Source organism: Rhea pennata, chromosome 2 (genome assembly GCF_028389875.1).
Source record: "Rhea pennata isolate bPtePen1 chromosome 2, bPtePen1.pri, whole genome shotgun sequence".
Lineage (NCBI taxonomy): Eukaryota > Metazoa > Chordata > Aves > Rheiformes > Rheidae > Rhea > Rhea pennata.
This window is the reverse complement of record NC_084664.1, coordinates 138,005,450-138,027,490: the sequence shown is the minus strand read 5'-3', so window position 1 is coordinate 138,027,490 and position 22,041 is coordinate 138,005,450. Positions and strand designations below refer to the sequence as shown.

The window sequence follows — 22,041 nt, the reverse complement described above, 5'->3', positions numbered from 1 at the left end:
CGCCTCCTTCCCGCCTTCGCCCCGCGCGCGGCGGCCGCGGCCATGGCGCCGGCAGCTCCCCTCACGCGCCCAACGGCCGCCGCCGCGCGCTCCGCCGCGGCCCTCGCTCGAGGCGGCGACATGGCGGCGCGGCCCCCGGCACCCCGCGGCCGCGGGGCCGCGCGCGCCCCCCCGCCCCCCGCGCCGGCGCAGCCCCGCGGAGCGCGGAGCGGAGCCCGGCCCGAGGGGGCGGGAGCCCCCGGCCCCCGTGCCAGCGGCTTGGGGGGCGGCTCTGCCTGGAAGTTCCTGCTCGGTTACAGGATGGAAATTCCGGCCTCCCCGGGGAGGGAGCTGGGGCTTCGCGCTCTCAAAGGCTCATTGATCGCCGCGCGCCGCGCAGCGCGACGGACGCGGCCCGCCGCAGCGCCCGCTCCGAGCCCGCCGCCGGCCCGGCCGCCGCTGCGCCGCCCCGCCGCCGCCGCCGCCGCCGCCCCGCCGCGCCGCGGTCCCTCGACCCGCGCCATGCGCTGCGCCCCGGCCGCCGCCGCCGCGCTCCTGCTCCTGCTGCTGCTGCCGCCGGCGCCCAGCGGCGCCGAGAGCCCCAAGGGGAAGCAGAAGGCGCTGCGGCAGCGGGAGGTGGTGGACGTGGTGAGTGCGGCGGCGCGAGCGGGGGCGGCGGGGCGGGGGGCGCACGGCCGCTTCCTAGCGCCTAACGGTAAATGAAGCGGTGCGCGCTCCGCGGCGCGGCGCGGCGGCGGCTCCCCGCGCGCCTCGGGGGCTGCGTGCTCCGGCCCGCTGCGGGGGGGGGGCGTTTGATTTCTCTTCTGCTCTTTCTATTACCGCCCGGTTGTGATGAATCAGGAAAACGTTGAGAAAGGGCTAGGCGAGCTTTCACAGAAACCGCTCGTTTCCAGAGGCTGGGTGTATTTCTTCGTGTTTTCTGCATAGGATCAGAGTCTCTGGAGTTTGTGGTTAAAGGCAACATAGTCTCCGCTCCCAGTCATGTCCGCATGGGAAAGCGGGGCCAAGTTAAAGAGGAGGCATCGCTGCAGGAATAAAGGATGTACTGTGAGCTGCCATCCTTCCCCCTGCAAATCACAGGGGCAAAGATGAAATCTTTCAGCCCTTATAACATAAAATAGTAAATGCTGTTTATTTACTGAAAGACTGCAGTAGTGAATAAATAATAAACTACAGAAAGGAAAAGAAATAAAAGGACTACTCTTTAACAGCCACTAGATACTGTGAAAGCTGCATTTTATGGTATGCTCACTAATTCCACTTTTCCTTAAAGTCATGTTAATGCATTCCCTTTGGCGTTTGGGTCTGCATAGTTCTGTCCGCAATTCCATTGCAACTAGAAACCTGAATGCACTGGAACTATCCCATCTCAGGGGTAGGAGAAAGGACTGGGATTTTCCAGTCCTTAGAATGTAAAAAGCAGATGTGAGGCCATTTCGAAGAGCTGCTGGAGTGCCATTCACCTCCTATACAAAATCAGTGACATGGACATTTCTTCCATGATCTCCGGAGAGATCCCCCAAAGTGATGTGCTGAAAGCACCCTTGCTGGCAAAGCTACTTCCCGTTCACACAGCTTTGTGTGCTTCCACTTTTCTTGTAGCAACTGAGTTGCATCAAGAATGAGGCCTCTGCACTCATGGAACAGCTCAAGTTTTCTAGCTGACTAGTATGTAAGGATCCCTCATACTGGGCATTTCTCTTGCATTTCTCTTTGTGCTTTTGGGTGGGGCAGATTGAGCAGCAGAGCTCAGATAAATAGACGGGAGCTGCTTCATCCCAAGTCCTGTTGTCCAGTCTGTTTCAACTAAAGTTATCTCTAAACCGTTAAAGAGCAGACTGAGAAAAGACATGAGCGAGCGGGGTTCCTGGCTTCAGCAGACATTTTCATTTTGAAAGATGCTTTGTGCATTTCCAGCCTAGGAAAAGACATAGAAATACTTGATTTGGCAAGCAGATGAATTTAGTTAGAGGGGAGACCAGAGCCTAGGTAATTCTTTTGCTCGCATTAAATTTTTCAGTGTGCAACAGCTTAAGCTCTTCTCTCTGGAAAAAAGATTTATAGCTTTAAGCTCACAGCGGTTGCAGCCTCCTTGTTTTGAGGAGCTCTGCCCTCTCGCGGCGGATGGCTGGGTCGGAGCGCGCTTCTGGGCTTCTCCGGCGCTCGCACGCTGGCCTGCACCTCTGAGCGCGCTGCCTTCAGACCCGCTCCTTTCCATACGCTTAACGCTTGTGTGTGAAAGTGCAGAAATCAGAGCATGCCAATATTACAAAAATAATTAGGTCAAAATTAGGTAATCAATGCTGTAGGAAATAGAAATGTCTTTGCATAATTATGATGTGCTTCTCCAACCAATCTTCTATTCAGCTGACATTTTTAAATATGGCTGACTTGATTAATACAATCCACTGTTTCCTTACCATTTGCCACTTTTTTTTTTTTTTGGTGAGCATGGTAAGGAAATACTAGTATTCGTTATTCTAAGTCACAAATTACTTTCTAACTTCTTCATATAATTATTAATTTTATTTACAGTGTAACCCAGCCAAGCCTGTGATGACCATTCAGTTGTTTGCATTTAAAGCATAGAATAAGAAACAATCTCAGAACAAAAAAGTTCACCAAACAAAGCAGAAAGGACAAGGACTGTAGTGTTACAGTTTCTGCAATGCAGATGATAGTGTAATGGTGTGCAGGAGGTGGAATAATTGTATGACTGTTTATTTTTGAAGAAATGGGTGTATATTAGGTGAATGGAAAGGAAGGAACAGAAATAGAGGTGAGAAAGAGGAAGAGCAGAGAACGGACTTGAAGATTTGGGATGAAGACTGGAGTAAGCAGTCGGTCACTAGATGGGAAAGAAGATTTCAACTAAAAACTGTGGGGAGTGCCGTGACATCACGAGCATCTACAGAGTCCTGCTGATGCTGTTTATGTGCCTGCTCTGTCTGGCTTCAACACAAATTGTCTCCTCCCTGGCATCCAGTGCTCGCATTGCTGGGGGAGAGCACGCTAAGATGCACAAACTCAGCATCCAAGGAAAGTGAAACCAAATCTTACAAAGACAAAATGTCTTACAGGTAGTCGAGAGAGCAGCATTTGACCTTTGATAATATTGCTTTAACATTATGGACATTAGTATACAGTTCTTCTATGTCTGTATCTCCATGATGCAGATGGGAATCCTGACTACAAATCTATTGCAGTGCACAGCTTCCGAGATCGGTATCAACAGCGGTATGCTTTTAAAATGCAATGTTTAAAAGCCTTATTGGCACTCCAGAGTTCGCCTTGCATGAAATGGTTACTGTAACAGCCTGAGCCTATTCCAGAGGCAATGGAACAAAAAACTGTTAGCCTAAAACTGTTAGCATCTGTTCTGTATGAAATGCAAAAGCTTCTCTACTTGAAAAAGATAAAAGGACCAAATTATAGAAAAAAACTTTTGCAAATACAGTTATATAAGCACTGGTGGAAGAAGTATCAAAATTTAACTTTGTCCTCTACAGGAACTTGGTCCAGAAAAAAACATTAGCTTTTGCCAGAATAGTTTGGGGAGTGCAGGGAATTGGGAGGGGTGCCTCAGAGTTAACAGACAGCGTCAGCAAAATCTGTTGTATTTTTCAGTATAATGGAATGTGTTTGCAAGGCCCCAGTGGAGTTCCTGGGCGCGACGGGAGCCCTGGAGTCAACGGAATCCCCGGGACACCCGGCATCCCGGGGCGCGACGGCCTCAAGGGGGAGAAGGGAGAGTGTATGCGAGAGAGCTTCGAGGAGTCCTGGACACCCAACTTCAAGCAGTGTTCATGGAGTGCACTGAATTACGGCATAGATCTTGGGAAAATAGCTGTAAGTTAGCTTTGCCAAGGATGCTGTATTTTACCAACTACAGCAGTACCACAGTAGTTTTGACTGTATTTGACTATAAGTATGGTGTAGCACGGATTTCCCTTTCAACATGCCAGGGTGAACTCCTCGAAGGTTTACCTCAGGTCCATCTCAAATATGTTTAAATAGCTTCCAGCACGTACCTGGTTGTTGATTTCTATAACAGTGTTTCAAAAGAACGATGTTTTGGTTTAAGAGTACTTCTAGAAGACTAGGTTTAGTTTTTCACATCTGCAGCTATAGAGCTGGAAGTGATACTACCTAAAAAGTACTTCCATAAGTAGGGCAAGACTTTTACCGCATTGTAAAGGACAGGAGACTTACATCTGTTAATTGTACTTGACTTCATAACTTCTGCCTCAAAATGGTCATTCACAAAAACTATTGGAAAGTATTACTGCAAAAAGGATCAACATTGTTCAGGGGCAGAATTAACAAATCTTACCCAGTCTGACCCAAATATTCTATCCTCCACTGCAGCCCTTGAGTATAAAACTTGCAAACACAGTGGTGCAAGCCTAGCAAGAGACTTAGAAATCCCAACCAAATAGGGGCAATGGAGCAGTGAAGGGAGTTGAGTGTAGCTTTCAAATAGCTCATTGCACTGTACATAAACCCTAGAAGGTAAATAGGTTACCAAATTACCAACAGGTATTTTCTAATTAAAGTTAAGAATTTCAATAGTCCCCCACTATCCTCTATGAGGTGTTTCTCATTCGCATCATATGGTGTTTGCCAGGCACTATTTTTCTTCTTTTCTTTTTGAGGGAAAAGAATGAAGAATATAGTCAAAACATTCGCAAAACAATTCTAGGACAATTCAGGTTCAAAATCAGAAGTTGCTACCAAGACATTTTTGTTCCCTCTTAGGAATGTACGTTTACAAAGATGCGCTCTAACAGTGCTCTTCGAGTTCTCTTCAGTGGATCGCTTCGGCTAAAATGCAAAAATGCCTGTTGTCAGCGCTGGTATTTTACTTTTAATGGAGCAGAATGTGCTGGGCCACTTCCTATTGAAGCCATAATATATTTAGATCAAGGAAGTCCAGAACTGAATTCTACCATTAATATACATCGAACTTCTTCAGGTATGTATGCCAAGACTGCATGAAGAGAAATATATTACTAGCTGCTATTTATTAAAACCTGGTAGCCAAATGAGTAGAGAGCATAGATTCTACTGTAGAAAGTCATAAGTCTCAAAAGGCAGAAGGGTAGTCAGTTAATACTTGTTCTGTCTTACAACTATCAATAACAGTAACGGACTAGAATTATTTATTAAATAGTTCTTTTTACTGTGGTACTTTTCATGATACTTTATGTCCTGCAATTTAGAAATGGAAGAGGCTTCTGAACACAGAGGCATACCATGCTGTATTAGCATGCAGTAAAATTGCATTACTGCAAAGAAAGTGTTACCCTGAATTAAAATAACGCTATTTTTAGTTATCTGTGCAGAACTTGACTAGACTTAATCCTCCTTGAATTTCTACCATAATTTTCAGCTGAGATGCAAAAAGCACCTCAAAAGTGAAATTATTTACTGGCTAAGCAAGAAGTAAATTAATGAAGTCATTCCAACGTTGAAGGATATGATACTATGAAAAGAGGGTAAATTACCTTTCTGATGGTTTTTGCTTATACTGAGAAGTATCTATAAAACCAAGTGCATTGCGTTAACTTAACAGATTAATGGCTATGAATACTCCTCACATTACATCAGTAGTTTCAACTATACTTTGTTCTCAGAGCCCAACAGAACAGAGCTAAAGTACTGTGAAGTGAACAGCCCAGCTCTTAACAAAAGACCATTTTCCTCCCTGTAATACTTCATGACAGTAGTAAATACAGCTTCTATAGCTATGATAGTTTTTTTCATGAAGGGTTAGAACACGTCTCTCCTCATTAACCCATCTCCAACTAGTGATGCCAGCGGAAAAGAAAGGTGATACAAATTGAGCATCACACAGAAACAGTGAAGTAGGACTGGAAGATTACAGAGTGGCACTCACTTCTGCAGGGCTTAGCTGTGGAAGCCAGGTCCAGCCGCCCTCCCCATTCCTCACCCCAACTATATTGTTTCAGAAAGATAAGATAACTAGATGGGATTTAAAGCCATGTCCCAGCTGCCAGTTTGTAAATTTAAATGTTTGAAAGAGGTATGCCTCCCATTTAACCATCTTGAGGACAGCTGTCTGCTTCAGGTAACATAACAGAGGCCAATAGGGAGCATGGATTCTGTACCTGTGTTGCCACACTGATTTCTTTTTTAAGGCATTTTTAATGTTTTTTCCTTCTAAGAATATTGTTCCGATTTAATTAAATAGCACAAATTTGCAATGAACTGCTGCTGAGTATTTGTATCCAGCTTCAGTTGTGAAATATGAAGCGATCATGATTATGTCTGTTGAGGTAACACAATTTTTGTCTTTAAACAGTGGAAGGTCTGTGTGAAGGGATCAATGCCGGGTTGGTGGATATTGCGATCTGGGTTGGCACTTGCTCAGATTATCCAAGGGGAGATGCTTCTACTGGATGGAATTCAGTCTCCCGTATCATCATTGAAGAACTGCCAAAATAACTTTCCAACCCCCTTTTATAACCTCTCCCTATTTTTTATTTTGTACAATTTTCTTCAAAAGTTATTTCTATAGATTTGAGTGGAAGTATTTGACTAAAATGCATCAAGCTCTTGCATCTGTAGTGTTTTGTCTAACTTTTTTTGGCACACTGAAGGAGCTTTTGTAATAATCATTTTAGAATATGAATATCAGAAACATTAGTTTCTTTAATTCATTGTTTGGATTGAAATATGAACATGTATCACCAAGAGTTGTAACTAACTTTTTTATATCAAATAAATAAGATCTTTTACAAAAAAACTCAGACTAGTTTATTGGTCAGCAAACTGTTTAAGGTATTTACATGGTATTATGATAGACATTTATGTTTTTAGAAGATTTCAGAGAAAGCTCACATCTTTGCTTTAGCCTTCAAAATACACACCCAAAATATACTTGTGTGAACCGGACTGCAGAACAGGATGTTCTACTGTTGAAGTTTGAGGGCTCTGAACAAACTAATGGTGACTTAACTATGAGCCAGACCATGATCGGTAAGCATTATATACCTCATTTTGAAAAACTAAGTACAAAAAGACTATCGTTAAGTTTTCCTTCCCCTCTTTGCTTCTTGAGGGACTGCATTTCAATATAAGAATCCACTATTTCTCTCCAATACTAGCATGCAAATACTGCATAATTTTACAATTACAAAACTTAATTTCTTTTCTCTAATAAAATAAGAAATTCTCCTGAACATAGTCTGTCAGATATACCAAATCACTTCGGTGTTAATTAAAAGCTAGATATGGAATTAAGGTTGAAATGCCTTGGCTTTCAAGAAGTGTACTGGTAAACTGAAAGAATGATGTTGCAGATATCTAACTGCAGTCTTAATAGTGGACAAAAATGGTAATATTGATCATGCCACAATTTTTAGCCAGCACAGCATTGGCAGCAGCATTTTAAGTGTTCTCTTCCAAATACAACTGATAAAAAAAATAAAATTTGAGTACTAAGTCATACAAATTCTAAAGAGAAAAAGTCATGTTTACATTACGAAACCAAATTTACATTAATGAAACAACCAAGTAGATAAAAAGCATGTATAACATGCAGAAATATAAGTTCTTTCCAGAAATTAAAAGGAACTGCATGAAATCTGAGTAGTTTATTTCAACTATTTAATACTAAGCTACAGTTTTTTTCTGAACAGGTTGTAAGATTGTCCCCAGGCTTCTCTCAAATTGCTAGCTCTAGTATTAGAGGAACACACCTGAAGCTAGGAGAGCATTCAGGCTTTCCCCACTGCAAGCTACAGTGGGGAGGCTTTCCCCACTACAAGTGATACTGCTGCAATCCAGCAAATTATATAGCTGGTATTTGTCTTCGAAAAACTGTCACTGTTTTCATTGGCTTGGATGATGCATTTTAGGGTATCTGAACACAGACAAGTTACTGTGAGCTAAGCTATGGTGTGAATTTACAGGATGTCAGTTAACATACAGTAACTGATTATACACATGCTTGTAGCCTGTCTTTGCATTTATCCTGAAGCATGAGTAAGCTGTTCTGAGCATAGATCATACTAATCCAGGGTAGTAAGTGCGTAACTTCTGTTATTTTCTTCATGTTTATTCGTATGTCCATAACCTCACAATATATTTTGCATCTTGGATGACAGAGTTAACTCAATGTTCCATTAAGTTCTTTTTTACATACTTGAAGACACACAAAACCAAGTAAAAACTCTTAAGGCACAAGAAGTTAATAACTGTTAGGATTATTGATCTATGCAGTAATTTGCAGGGTAAACTTTAAGTAAATTTGATCTTCAGCCAAATACACATGAAAGCTTTTATAATAAAAAACAAGGTCAACCATAATGGTAACATGCCTTCTCAGATGAGATACCACAGTATATCATCAAATGCATCTGATTAGGACGTGAAATCAGGGAAAAGAAAGTGTAAATTATTTTAAAAGTTAAGCATACACAAAACGTTATCACATGCCAATAGTATCAGTTGAAACAAGCAAGTAGTGGATTGCTGAATACAGATTCAAAATACTGAGCAGCTCTTGTAGTTTTCTAAATTTTAACCTAAAAGCTATAGCAGTTTCTAAACCTCTGCTTTAAAGCCTTGTTTCTGGTAATCACTTATGAAAGTGATTATTTCCCCCCGCTTGTTGATAACCTTTGCTAAGTTCTTTCCTCTTCAGTTAAGTTAGTACTTTTTAGATGCTTAATACCTTCATGCTAACAGTAGAAAGCAGATGCTCTAGCCAGTAATGCATTTTCTTAATGAAGAATTAAAATCCCCAAGATCTCCAAAAACTGCATAGCCTTAACAGCAATTTTTGTCCTGCAAATAAACATTATTCAAATGAGATGCATTTACTGAGATGCATTTTTAGACTACTTATATTTGCAAAAAATATTATTCAAAATAAGCAGGATCATCTTTGTTTCTTAAAGTGCCTTGAAAACTGCAACATTATTTACATGATTATTAAAAAAAAAAACAAACTGTATTTCCTTATGTAACCTACTTTTAATATTATTTGGTCAGACATATTAGTGATGGACACAATCTCTTGCTCAGAGAGACACAGAGACAGTGAGCAAGACACATATGGAGAGCGAGCAAGGGACACAGAGACACGGACAGAGAGAGAGAGAGAGACAGAGAGAGAGAAGGAGGGAGGGAGAGAGGGAGATGGAGAGATGGACACGGCACATACAAAAAAGTAAGTGGCCAGTGATGTGCTCAAGATAGACTTTGGTCTGCTGTTAAAAATGAACAAGCCAAAAACTACACTTGTAAGTCTGCCTTGGTAGTAGACAAGAACTGGGTTTCATTAGATTGGCCATTATTCAAAAAAACCAGAAAGGACAGCTGACTGTTTACAAAACTTCAAGTTTCCAAACTGCACCCCATTGAGGCAGCATTTCTATTGGATGAGCAATCACTTTGGAGCACTCCATATCCTAAATCTGACAAATTACACAGAGATGGACTCAGAAGACTTCAGACATTGCTGTAAACAACCACGTACATACTTGCTCCATGAGACTCAGATAAAGACATTGTATTTAAAGTTGTAACAGATTCCAGAGTTGCTTTTATCTCAGTTTTCACTTCATCCAGTCACGCTACTTCACAGTTGCGGAGACATTATTTTAAGTAGACACTGCTGATTCAGAGAGGAGACAAGGAATGGAGCAACTCAGGTGCATTCAGCAAAACAGATGTAAGCAGGGTTTCACTATCTGTAGGTTCTCCTCTCAAAACACTAAGTCAGTTCACAGTGTCCAAGTACACTGCTGAACTAAATCTCTCACAGATCATAAATATAAAAAACAAAGAATAAATTCCTTCTGAATGCAAGCTTGTACCTTTAATTGTTCTCTTTTCTAAAACTAAGTAAAAAACTAGATACATTTTCATACACTACGAAGGTAATGCAGCAGGCAGGAGTCACTCTGATCACATTGGGAATAATTCCTTTGTAAAATCCATGAATTCCTTCTCTCCTTTAAAGACACAGAAAAAGAATTACTTTTAATATATTGTAATAGAAATGAGACATAAAGCAAGGTATGGTATTTCTGTTTCTCTCTGAGAGGGGCACTTCAGGTTACGAATGATGATGTCAGAGTTATTTTATACAGAAGGTTTAAAATGATGTAATATAGCAATTCTTAGGCTACCATTTTCTCTTCTGAATAGGATATTGTACATGAGTAATTTAGCCTAGACTTTGGGGTTTTTTTGGTATTTTCTAAGTTGCAGACAGTTCAGTATCTTTCTTCATGCAACAAGAAGTGGTTAAAATAACTTAAATTTTGCAGTCTGCTCCAAAAAGCATTTCCATATTTAATCTCAGTAAAGTCAACAGGGCTGAAATGTTTTGTAATTCTAGGTTGTGTAATAAATGAGCTGAGGATCAATACAACAAAGATAAGTCAGCTGCAGAATTTAGCATTCATTTTTAGAGAATTAGAGCACCTCCTCCAGACTTCTGATTCCCCTGGCTAGTAAGTGAGACTCCAACTCCTCCCATTTTGAATCGCAATATTTATGTTAGGGCAACTTAACACTGTTAAAAGTTTCAAAGACTTCTGTTTTCAGCTCCCCCTTTCCCAGCTTCATAGGAATGTAGGATATCTGGAGTCATGACTATGGTCAAGGCAAGTCTTGGAAAATGTTTGGGTGTGGTTTATACTACCCTTCTCAGCGCTCTAGGTTGCTTTTATTTGTTTTATACGAGTACAGTACTGGGCTCAGACTGGTTGCACATATTCATCCTGTACCAGAACTAATGAGCCTTCCTGAGGTGCACAGTGCTGAGACATCAAAGCTATTTTCAGTAAGAGCTGGCTTCCACCAAAATGTACTGCCTCTGAGCCAGAGTTGTCCCTGGGACAACACAGATTCATTTATATGGCACCTCTTAATATCCCAGGAAGCAGCTGACTCCATTTGTGTCTATCTTAGAGTAAGCTGCAATCCAGAAATGTTGTACAAGGCAAGATGAATACTGGTGGTATAGTACAAAGGTGGCCAACATTAGCAACTAAAGTTCTGTGTTAAAACCTTCACATACCTTGTGAAGCTGAGGGAAGATGGTTTGGGAGAAGATGCACAGAGCTGTGAGAAAACATTATCTAAATGTCCTATAGCAAGCTGGGACTAGACTAGAAATGCAGCTGGGACCAGGGTAACCTAGGGATATTGGTATGAACAACTCCGGTTAGCTCACTTCCTCCTGCCAGGAATTTGGATCAACAACAACTCTCAGCAGCACAACCCTCCTATCATATGTAATAATGTAAAGCATGTAAGTGAGATTGCCCTGTTTAAGAGCCCCCAAACGGTCAACTCGGTATTATTTTTTAACCTTGCTAATCTGTAAGAGAAATTCATTGAGGAAGGGAGGAAGGAGGCAGAATAAACAACAGAAGTCTGCAGGCTAGCACTGACCCTCACCTATCTTTTCTCCTTAGATTACAGTTTCTAGTGGCATCCCGCTCGATAGGACTTTGTGCAGCTAACGTTTTGTTTGTTGTGAGCTACACTTGTTCTACAAGTCAGCAGCACAGAAGCCAGTAAATATGGTCGATTCTGTGAGACAGTGCCATTTTCCCAGATGTTTCCCAGATTTTAATTCTGCATGCCTACCTCCACGTCCTGCAGATCACATCAAATACGCCAGAGTATGTATTATGCTGATCTTGAAGACGAGCTCGTACAACTTGATAAGGATATGTTGCTGACACAGCAAATATTTTGGATACAGCTGCCATTGTTATGTATTCCACAGTGTTCTAAACGCAATAAAAATTACAGAGCTTGCTATATTATGACTTAAAATAGCCGGTTTCCCAGAATCTTAATTGATTTTTGTAATCTGAACTAAATAATACTCTAGGTATTTTTCCCCTTAAAATACATTTCAAAAAATCGCAACGTTTTACCCAAAATCAGGACTAGCCAGTTGCTGATTACTTGCACCAAAAAAGTGAAAAAGCTGTATATGTTCTTCCCTTATTTATTCATCCAATTAAGCTATCAACACTTTGTAAACTTGGCCATTCTGTGACCTAGACAAATGTAATAAATTTTCACTTGATCATAGGCTACAATATCATTTTCATTCTCAGCAATCTTACCAATTTTGTATCTGATAGTCTGTTCCTATACTTGTTGTATCTCAGTTTCAAGTCCTCATATGCCATGAACTGAAGTGCTCCATGTGAAGTTCCAAACAGACCGGGCACAAATCCCTAAAAAAAAAAAAAAAAAAAAAAACCACACATCATTCCTTTACAAATTGTGAATGTACAATTGTTATGGTGCAAAATAACTCAAAACCCATTTAGGTCAGTTTTCTTATGGTAAGCATCATACAAAAGTGTAATAAATGCTACTCAGCTCCACATGACTTACAGATTAAGACATCTAACAATAAAACAAGATTAAAAAAAAAAAGTGGCCTAGGGACTCCATCTAAAAAAGCACAAGTGTAGGCAGCTAATGGCATGGATCAGGAAAGTAAAAATACAATCAGGTTATATTCCTGTAAATGTGCTGCAGAGTGCCTGCACTCTGGACTGGGCCCAAGCCCATTTATTTCCCACCTGAAACTGATATGTCAGCTACTGAAGCCAGTGCATCAGGTGAGGAAGGCCATCAGGAGCAGCAGTACAGAAAACTTGTGAACAAGTTCTGGAGCTATTTATGCCACTGTGTGTGTATACACCTATGCATCTACACAAACACATTTGTACAGCAGAAAGTTGAAGGGCACAGATGCAAGGCTAATCTCCTATAAGAGCTATGTGCATAATTTACTTGAAATAAACAAATAAAAGACTTGAATCAGCTAGGAGCACTTCTCACCCTGGTAAAAGCATGTTCCAGGGTAGCCCAAAGCTGTAACAAATCAATCTGGGAAATGTTCCTCATTTGTAAGAGACAATAATGGACAGTAAGAGCGCAATGGGAAACTGTAAAGAAACCTTTTCTTTCAGAAAAAAGTTGAGTGTAGGGGGGAAAAAAGAAATATTCTCTGAATTCTCTCTACAAGGGAAAAAAGGCAGGAGCTGCTGAAAATTAACTGATAGCTGCATAGGTTCTGAGAAGCACTAGCTCTCTTTTCGGAGAATTGATCACTTACACTGGAAAAGTACCAATAAATGGGGAGTTAATCATACTGGCTGAAAATGACTCCCAGCAGCCAAATGCTTGCTGAAAACTGCCAGGGGATGGACAATTATAAAAGAGTAAGTGATCAAAATGTGGGTAAAAGGACTGGAAGGACTAGATTTCTCAGAAGTCACTGGTACTGAGCAGTTTTATTAGTTTTCACATGGTGAACTTTGTTTTATGATCTATTCAGTTACAACAGAGGAATAAAAAGATGTGTCCAGACATAAAATTCTGTATTAGACTAAATCAGAAGCCTGGAATGTTGAATATATACAGATCAATATACTACTCAGTGCCTGGAGATGAAGAAAAGGCACCCTAGTCCATTTGCATTTCTAGTGTATAACAGGACAAAAAGATAAATTACTTCATAAACTCCTAACTTGCAGAAAGAAATAAAAAAAACAAGAGGATGAAAAATCCATAAAACTTCTAGCACTTCGGAGATTAGCTTTCTGAAAGCTATAGATTTGTTAAATGCAAGGCATAACACTCATTGAGAAAGGGTTTTCCAGGACTTCCCTTTGATAAATGAGGACGAATTTGTTAACACAGTAGAAGGTAACGGTCATGAATGGATCAGTGATCACAAACTGGTGAAATGTGTTGGGGCTAGTTAGAGTACCAGTTTGCAATCAACACTCAGAAGGAGCAGCTCCCCCAAACGAGGACCAGTTGTCTTCAGTTTGTTAACTGTGAGCATAATGTTAGAATTTTGTAAAGTTTGAAGCCAAAGGACCATAAAAGAGGGAAAGGACAACTTTTCTTTTTCCCAGCAAATCCTGGTTCAGAAAGAAAATTAAACCAGCAATAAATATAAAAACAGAAAGGAAGGAAGGGAAAAGAAAAATTATCTAAGATCTAGGTCAATATGAACCATGAATAGTATGAAATTTATGTATAGTGATGGCAGTGAAAATCTTCACAAACATACGCCCATGATTACACAGTAAAAACATTAAAGACACAGAAAATAATTGCTCTTTACTTGGAAAGAATTAGGATGATGTACTGATATCATAGGAGAATTATGTCATATTTTCCCTACTAACAAGAGAGGAATGTTAAACAACACAAGTGCTAAATACTTAAATCTAAGCCAGCAGATTTGGCTAACTTGCACCCAAGAGTCCTAAAGAATCTACTGATGAGATTTGCTAACTGAATACCAGCATTAGACTTGTACTGCTGGGGAAAATTTCCAGAGATGGAAGGATTTGTAATGTTTGGCCAGTATTAAAAGGGGCAAAAATGGCTGACGGTTACTTGGGTCGTCCATGAACCCTAACAAAATCAGGAGCTGACCTAGACTTCTATTAATCAAGCAAAAAGGAGGAATTCAGTCAATGTGTTTTTACAGATAAATATTTCAAAACAAAACTGATTTCTTTTCAGTATTAAAAATACCTGGCTGAGGAAGAGTCTTTGAAACCATTCAGCTTCCATTCAATTTTCTTATTCTTACAAGTTTACATAAAAATCTATCTTTGTGGCAAGAAAGTTCATTCTTTATCTTCTGTAATACCCTAAAGAGAAGATCAATTTAAAAATCATTTTGCTTCATACACTTCCTGCTATTTTAATATTCTCGACATATCTTTAGAACATTTATGTCATGACAACTTAACAGCAATCTTTGCTCAATCCTCAATGGACAGAATTAAACATATAATCAGAGACAGAAATGCTACAGTGTACAATTCTTAACAATATACATTGAAAGAAAAATGTATTTTAAAGCTGGCTTAAAGCAGTACAAGAGCAGATGATTCAGAGTAAGAGAAACGCTGTCCAGTTGGTTAGAATTTCAAAGGTTGCCACTATGATGAAAAGAATCGGGACAACATATACAGAGTAAAGTCTGTGCAGGAGTGACAGGATTCACTCTCTGCTCCTCAAGTTTCTTAATAGAGTAGGGAACTAAGTTCCTTTGGTGATCATCTTAGATATTCACACCACTACCTGAAGCATTCAAGAGAGATCATGCACAGTAGCCTCTGTTACATACTTTGAAAGAATGCAGCAAAAATTTCTTTTTTAATTTGTGCAGTATCATCTTCCCAGCATTTTGAAGTCCAATGGTATCAGAGTACCTTGCACTGACATCTCAAACAGAAAGACATTGGAAGTATGCCATTACGTCTCCCTATGAGCCTTGATTCCTCCCAAGTGAAAAATAACACCATCTCTTATGTAAGAGAAAGAAACCGAGGCTCCTTTCTCTTTTTTTTATGTAGAACCTGGGTCTAAATTTAAACTGAGGATGGTCAAATCTCAGTGTATTTTGCTATAGGCAAATATGAAGATATACAGAAGCCATTTAGCTTACAAACTTCACGTTTGCAAAAAGAAAAAAAATAGCTTTAAAAAAACATAGCAAAACATAACAGTGCTAAATGTCTTCAAAATTCACAGACTGGAAAAAATATTTTACTCTCAGAATACAGAATCTTGCCTTCCAAAGGTGGAATTATTATACATAAGTGTTTAATACATCTATCTTCACTTGTTAATGAATATATATCACTACTAAGATCTCTGTCGTTGTTATCATACCACATTACTGTTCTCAGCCTTGATACATTTTTCCTTTAATCTCCTTAAATTTTCTGCACTTGTCGTTTGTATTACTGCTATCTATTAAGCATCGGTCTATTTCTAATTGTTGCCTTCGCATCATCACTGAAGCAGAATAAAGCTAAAGACACAAATACAGATGCATGGAGGCCAGAAAGAATGTTAGTAACCTTACTGGGGTTTTAATAGTCAACCACTCTACACAACATAGCCAATTATTTCCCAAGAGCTCTGAAATATTTTTTATTTTTCCTGAAGTCCCAACTCCTATAGCTTTACAATTATTTCATAATGTTTGGGCTATCCTGCCTTACACTTCAACCAAGAAAAACATCCAGTACTCTTAACATAGCGGCGAAAGCATGACATTCAACTTCATGATGCAAAATAATTTTGAGAGCTCAAGCCTCCAACAGGTCTGACTAATAGGTGTATTCAAACTACATAACCTCAAGCTGATTTTTGACAGCCTGCAGTGCAACAGAGGGGCTCTGACCCCAGTCCTGAGGAATGGAGACCAAAAGAAGCAGCCTATGGATGGGGTGTGGGAAAGATAACTAACTCGATGATTACTGGGATTAATCAGTGAAAGACAGGCTCCTACCTGTTTTCTAAAATCCAGGGTATGTTCAAGGAAAAAAATTATCCAGGAACCCAACTTCAAACAACTATAGTTTAAAGAACTGTCAGAACTCAACAGAGCTAATGGAGACAGCTTTAATCCCTACTAGGAACACTGATGTATCCTGGTATCATCACGGCTGTGTACCGAAAGCCTAAACTGAACTGCTCAGAACAGTAAAGGCATCTCATGAAACAGAGTGCAAGACATGTTTCTGCTCTTAAAGGAATGAAATAGCTTAGACAGAAATCTTATGTTTGGAAGGCTAATCTCAAATTAACCAGAAAGGTACTACTTTCAGATTTTATATCTAACCTCCAGAGGTATTCTCCCAGGTTTCCTTATTTGCTGTAAGAACTCCATCTGAAACTAAGATTACATGGAAAAAGATGACTAAAAAGATGACTGCAACTCATGATGATCAACAAAACTCCAGCCCTCAAACTCCAAACACAACAAGGAGAAATAAAAACAACCCTCCCAAAACAGAACAAAGCAACACAAAATGGAGGAAGGTCACAGTGGGGACAAGTCAGAGAGGCACCTGTAGAGGTGCTTTTTTCCACAGTTTAAAAAACATTGAGAGGATCCTGAAAGTTGCTTGGTGTGGATAATTATGAGGGTCATTCAGGACAAATCTAGATAATTTGCCTGTCAGAACTGCTTATTTCAGCAAGTAATTTGCTCTTTCAAAGGAAGTACCAGTTTTGCTCCCCACTTGCTGATCAATGCTACAAAGAAGTGTTTGGTGTAATGCATACTAAATCTGGGCAACACATACTAAACACATGAAAAATCTGAAAAGTAACTCAATGAAAAAACATCTTAAATCTTAACAGAAGCAAGAAATTAGAACAGAGCAAACATCCATGCAGGCAAATCAGAAATCATGACAATTTCAATTTAGGAATAAATAAAGTATCTTGTTCCTAGTGCCAGAAGTTAGCAGTCATTGACATGTAGCATACTAGTCTTTCAGGACAGAAAGGATTTTTGTTTTCACTGAGAAAAATATAAAAGCTTCATATGAAGTAGATCAGGACAATTCCTAAGAGACAGTGTTCTTGCTGTCTCTTAGCATTAATAACAGCATTACTCCCAGGAGAAGAGCTGGACTGAACTACACTTGATTTCTTCACACATTCCAGGCATTGGTGAATGTATCTTTATGTCATGGCCTGAAAGAAGGGAGAAGGCACAAACAAGTCCAACTCCAGTTGCTAACTGTTTCCCTAAATTAAGGTGAGTTAAAAAAAAAATGTCTACAAAGTTTATGGCTCTACCAATAACAGGTAATAGGTTAGACCTGAATAACTAAGGAACAAATGAACAGTTGTGAAACCATCCATTGTGGAAGAAAAATATTAACAACTATTTTAGTCATATGTTTATGTTCCACAAGATATCAGAAAGACAGATATGGGATGAAATGGAAGGAAGCACTAGCAGCAAGATAGATTACACTCTTGCTGCCAACCTCATCTAAATCCTAATTATAGGGAGACTCCAAAAAAAATAAAAAGCAAATTGTAGATTACTGTCATTTCAGCATTATCTCCCAATAGGAAATTGCTTAGCCATAAAGCTTACGTTCTATTTTTTGGTGGTTTCCTACATTTCAACATTCTAATTGCTTTTCTTATGATTCAGCCTTTTTACTGCAGTTATTTAGTAGGGAAGACAACTCACAGAATAAAAATAAGATCGCTTATACAAAGAAGCGACTTGCAGTTTTTTTGCAGACAAGTCTCTCAGTGCTACAGAGTGGCGACAGCCAATCCTGGAATTTTTCTTAAATTGTATTACCTTGTACAAGCCACGAATGCCCTCTTTCTTGTATATCTTCTTAAGAGCATCAAGCATTCCTTTGTACTGCCGCTTTGATGGATCAACACCAGCATTATACTGTAACACAAGTCGAGTCTTCGTTACCCATATTGGGTTTGTAATACAGAGGGTCATAGCTCCTGAGAACAGATGGAAAATAGACCAATTGTTATGTCAACTCTAAAGCTCATCCCAGCTTGTTCAGTTCAATGCAGCATGGGCTTCTATAATGACAAAACAACTCATCCTAAAAGAGTGCTCATATTACTCAAAACAGGCAAAGCTTAGGCACACCACTGCTCGCTCGCTCGCTCTCTCTCTGCCTTTGAAGTTCACAAGCAAGTCCAACCTACCAGTTGGACTAAGAGTCCATCCCCTTTTTTGCATCACTTTTCCACAATCTGCAGTGTAATCTGTACTAAATAGGAAACTAAGTAATTTCATATTGTGCTCAGATTATCTCAATTAGTGTTCATATATATAATTTTTCAAAATTTCATGAACACCTTCTTCATGACACTTCATGACAAATGCGCTTAATTATATTGCCAGGATAACAAAAGCAATCTGTGGTTTTGTAAACTGTTAAAATAAAATACTAAAACAACTCATTACTATCTTTCACATCAAACAACGTGCCCTATTTTCAACAATAAAATGCTACAATATCCTAATAAAAAGTCTTCTCAACTGCCTAGATTAGTAAATAGGAAACAGAAGCATATACAAGAATATATATTAGAAAAAAAATTAGTAGAATCACATTGATAAAAAAAATATATATTTTTATTTTGGATCTATAGTTTCTAAGAAAACTTGAAGCTTACATTAAAAGATTTTCAAAGACTAATGATCAATTCAGTTATTCTACTAACTTCAGTAGGCCTTCTCTTTTTCCAAGCATAAATGTTTAATATGTAATGGTTTAGCAAGCTGATAATAACAGTTACATAGCTTATGCTTCGGGACTCGAAAGTAGTACTATATATGGAAAACACACAAAATAAAAAATAAGGTCAGAAAGTATTTTAATAATTGATTGTTCTGAACAAAACTAAAGACCACAGACATCCATCCATCCATCTTAAACATCATTAATTTATTATTATTTACAGATATTAGGTGATTGTATTTGGACTGAAACACTTGCACGTGCCACCTGTGAGAAAAAGCAGCACTGACAGACAAAGGCAAAGAGTAGCATATGGACAGGCTAGAAACAAACATTAATCTCCCTTGCATTTAACTCACCAGCCTCTGCAGCTGACACTAGGTGTTCAGTTGCACTTAGATTTTCCAGCTTCCCTTCCTTTCTGTAAGCTTTAATGGCATTGTAACTGGAAAACATAAGACATATTTTGGTAAAAGTAAAAATAAACGTACATCATTAAGAAACAACCCCCACATAAAATTCACTTAAGATCCGATCAGGAAAAACATTAGGTGCCACTCAACCTTCATTAAAAACAACAGTGACAGATACCTATTTTGTAGCTCAGAAATACACTGAGCTTTCTCTCAACCTAGTTTCCAGTCTTGCCATCTGCTTTGTGGATTGAGAAGCAGTCAATAGGAGTTGAACAATGAACGATCTATAGCAAAGCCTGAGGAACAAAGTCCAGGAATAACAGAGTCTAGACAACTGATGAGTGAGCTTTGTACATGCATACCAAGTAACCATTGCCTAAAATGTTTCAATTAATTGGATACAGCAGGAAATCAGGTCACAGTTACACAACTAATAAAGTAGAAAAGATTGAATATTTTAAAAAGTCTTTATAAGCAAAGTGTATCAACTCATAAAAAATGAAGATACTCAGGGGTATGAAAAATTTTGAACATCAGTTAAACATTTAGCTTCAGTAGACAACTTTTTATTCTTTAATTTTGATCATCTTTCATAGTTTAGGTTGTAAGCTTTGTAAGCTTTTAAGCAGAGTTTATCACTACTTTCTTAAAGAGTGAAGTCACACTTTCCCAAATTACTTAGTACTTCTGAAGCATCATGGGTGTGCACTGTACTTGACAAAGTGGTAGGTCTCTGTTTCAAATTGCTTACATTCTAATAGACTTGGACTTCCCAGAAGAATCCCAAGTTTGTAAGACATTTAGCACATTTTTATACTCCCTTCCCCCAGACTATATCTGAGGATTAATTACACAAGACATGAAACATTTCACAGTTCTACTTACAAAAAAAAGTAAAGTCCCCAGGAAGCCCCAGCTCCCCACATGTTCGGAGTTACCCCTTGATATAAGCCTCGCAGTCCTTCATGCTTCCAGACAGTGGTCATACAGTGGAGAATCCCATTGTATTTAGGCCTCAGCTCCAATCCATCACTTACTACATAACAGAGAGATTACATTGAAAAAGGTTTCAGAAAGTACGAAGTTCAGCTGCCTAAGAAGTATCACGTAAGTACATGGCCTCCAAACAAAGCTGCAGTGAACAAGCAAACTTAACTGATTAGCTGTATTTTAAAGGCATGAACAAGTTAAGGTTTAGAGTTTTAAAAACACCACAACCCACAGAACTCAGCTCTGCAAGGGAAATTCCCTATAAATATGACAAAATTAATATGCATTTTTGGTGAACAGCAGCTTTGATCTGAAGTTTTTCTGCCTTTTCTTCGTTAGTCCTTTCCCAGCTTTTTTCCACCCTGCTATTAAATCTGGTTTAGAAAGACACCAAAAAAGATGGGAAAAATCAAATTTGGCCTCTGCTGGGCTTAGTCCAGTGCATCAGTGGGATCAATCCCCTTGTACTGGGGAACCCCAAACTGGAAACAGTACTTCAGATGTGGTCCCACAAGTGCCAAATAGAGGAGAAGGACCATTTCTGCTGGTTACCCTCTTAATAGACCAGGGTGAGTCCCCAAGAGACACAAGAAAGTACTTACATACCGGTTTTTGATTGATCTGATCAAGTAACAAAGCCTATAAGTAACAGGACATTTTGTAGTCTCTGGGAACACCACAAAAGTTTTGCCTTGAGATACCAGAGAAGGGAACCTGAAACTATTCCTTCTGGCCTACTGCCTGACTATTCTAACTTGTGCGGCTACCCTGCCAAAAAGCCTGTCATTATGCAACTACACATAGACTTTGACTGGCAAAAATTTGCTGCTGCAGAAATCTTACCTGGCTGTACTGCCCCTCTCCTACCTCCCAAAAGCGAGTTTGTGGGTCACTGGCTTAGAAACATCACGTGTATCGAGTTTAGTAAATCTTTAGCACAACGTATTGTTTGCATTTGTAGCTGACAGCATTAAGGGCAAGCTCCGAGGGAAGCTTAACTGTGAGGCATTTGCTTGACAGCCCAGTCCACCTCTCCCAGCACCCACAGCAGACGCCTTAGCCCCACACAGGCGCGCTGCCACTTCGGCCTGCAGACTGGGGGCCCAAGAGCCGCAGCACCTCTTGCCTCGCGCACCGCGGCCTTCCGGTGCAGGGCCTGCAGCCCCCGGGCCGCGGGCGCCCCCGCTCGGCCGCGCAGGCCCCGGGGCGCACGGCGGCGCAGGCGGTGAGAGGGAAGCCGGGGGGCGGGAAGGGAACCGCGGGCGCGGCCTCACCTGCGAAGCGGATCTTGACCAGGTCTAGCGGGTGCAGCACCAGGGTGGAGATGACGCCGCCGCTGAGCCCCGCCGCCAGGTTCTCCAGCCGCACGTGGCGGAAGAGGGAGCGCAACGGCGACGTCGCCGGCGCCCCCACGGCGCACGCCGGCCCCTGCGCGCCCGGCGCCGCGCTCATCGCCAACGGCTGCGGCGGCCAACGGCCGACAACGGCCAACGCTGCGGCGCGCGGGCGAGCGCGGGCGGGGCACCCTCTCACCCGCCGCACGCCGAGCGCCG

General features: G+C 40.4%; 2 protein-coding genes across 3 annotated transcripts; one reads left to right on the top strand and one right to left on the bottom strand.

Moving 5' to 3' along the window:
* The first annotated feature begins 501 nt into the window (after nt 1–501).
* CTHRC1 (collagen triple helix repeat containing 1) lies at nt 502–6,697 on the top strand. The gene is made up of 4 exons (XM_062568312.1): nt 502–627; nt 3,628–3,849; nt 4,759–4,975; nt 6,326–6,697. The coding sequence occupies exons 1-4, from the start codon at nt 502–504 to the stop codon at nt 6,466–6,468; spliced, it is 708 nt and encodes a 235-aa protein (XP_062424296.1). The 3' UTR covers nt 6,469–6,697.
* A 1,365-nt stretch (nt 6,698–8,062) lies between these two features.
* SLC25A32 (solute carrier family 25 member 32) lies at nt 8,063–22,012 on the bottom strand. 2 transcript variants are annotated; one of them, XM_062568310.1, is made up of 7 exons: nt 21,763–22,012; nt 20,384–20,534; nt 19,442–19,527; nt 18,170–18,330; nt 12,126–12,239; nt 11,635–11,780; nt 8,063–9,986 (listed from the first exon to the last, which is right to left on the bottom strand). In XM_062568310.1, the coding sequence occupies exons 1-7, from the start codon at nt 21,938–21,940 to the stop codon at nt 9,851–9,853; spliced, it is 972 nt and encodes a 323-aa protein (XP_062424294.1). In that variant the 5' UTR covers nt 21,941–22,012; the 3' UTR covers nt 8,063–9,850. The 2 variants fall into 2 exon arrangements, with proteins under 2 accessions (XP_062424294.1, XP_062424295.1); XM_062568311.1 differs by lacking the exon at nt 11,635–11,780.
* Between the last annotated feature and the right edge of the window lie 29 nt (nt 22,013–22,041).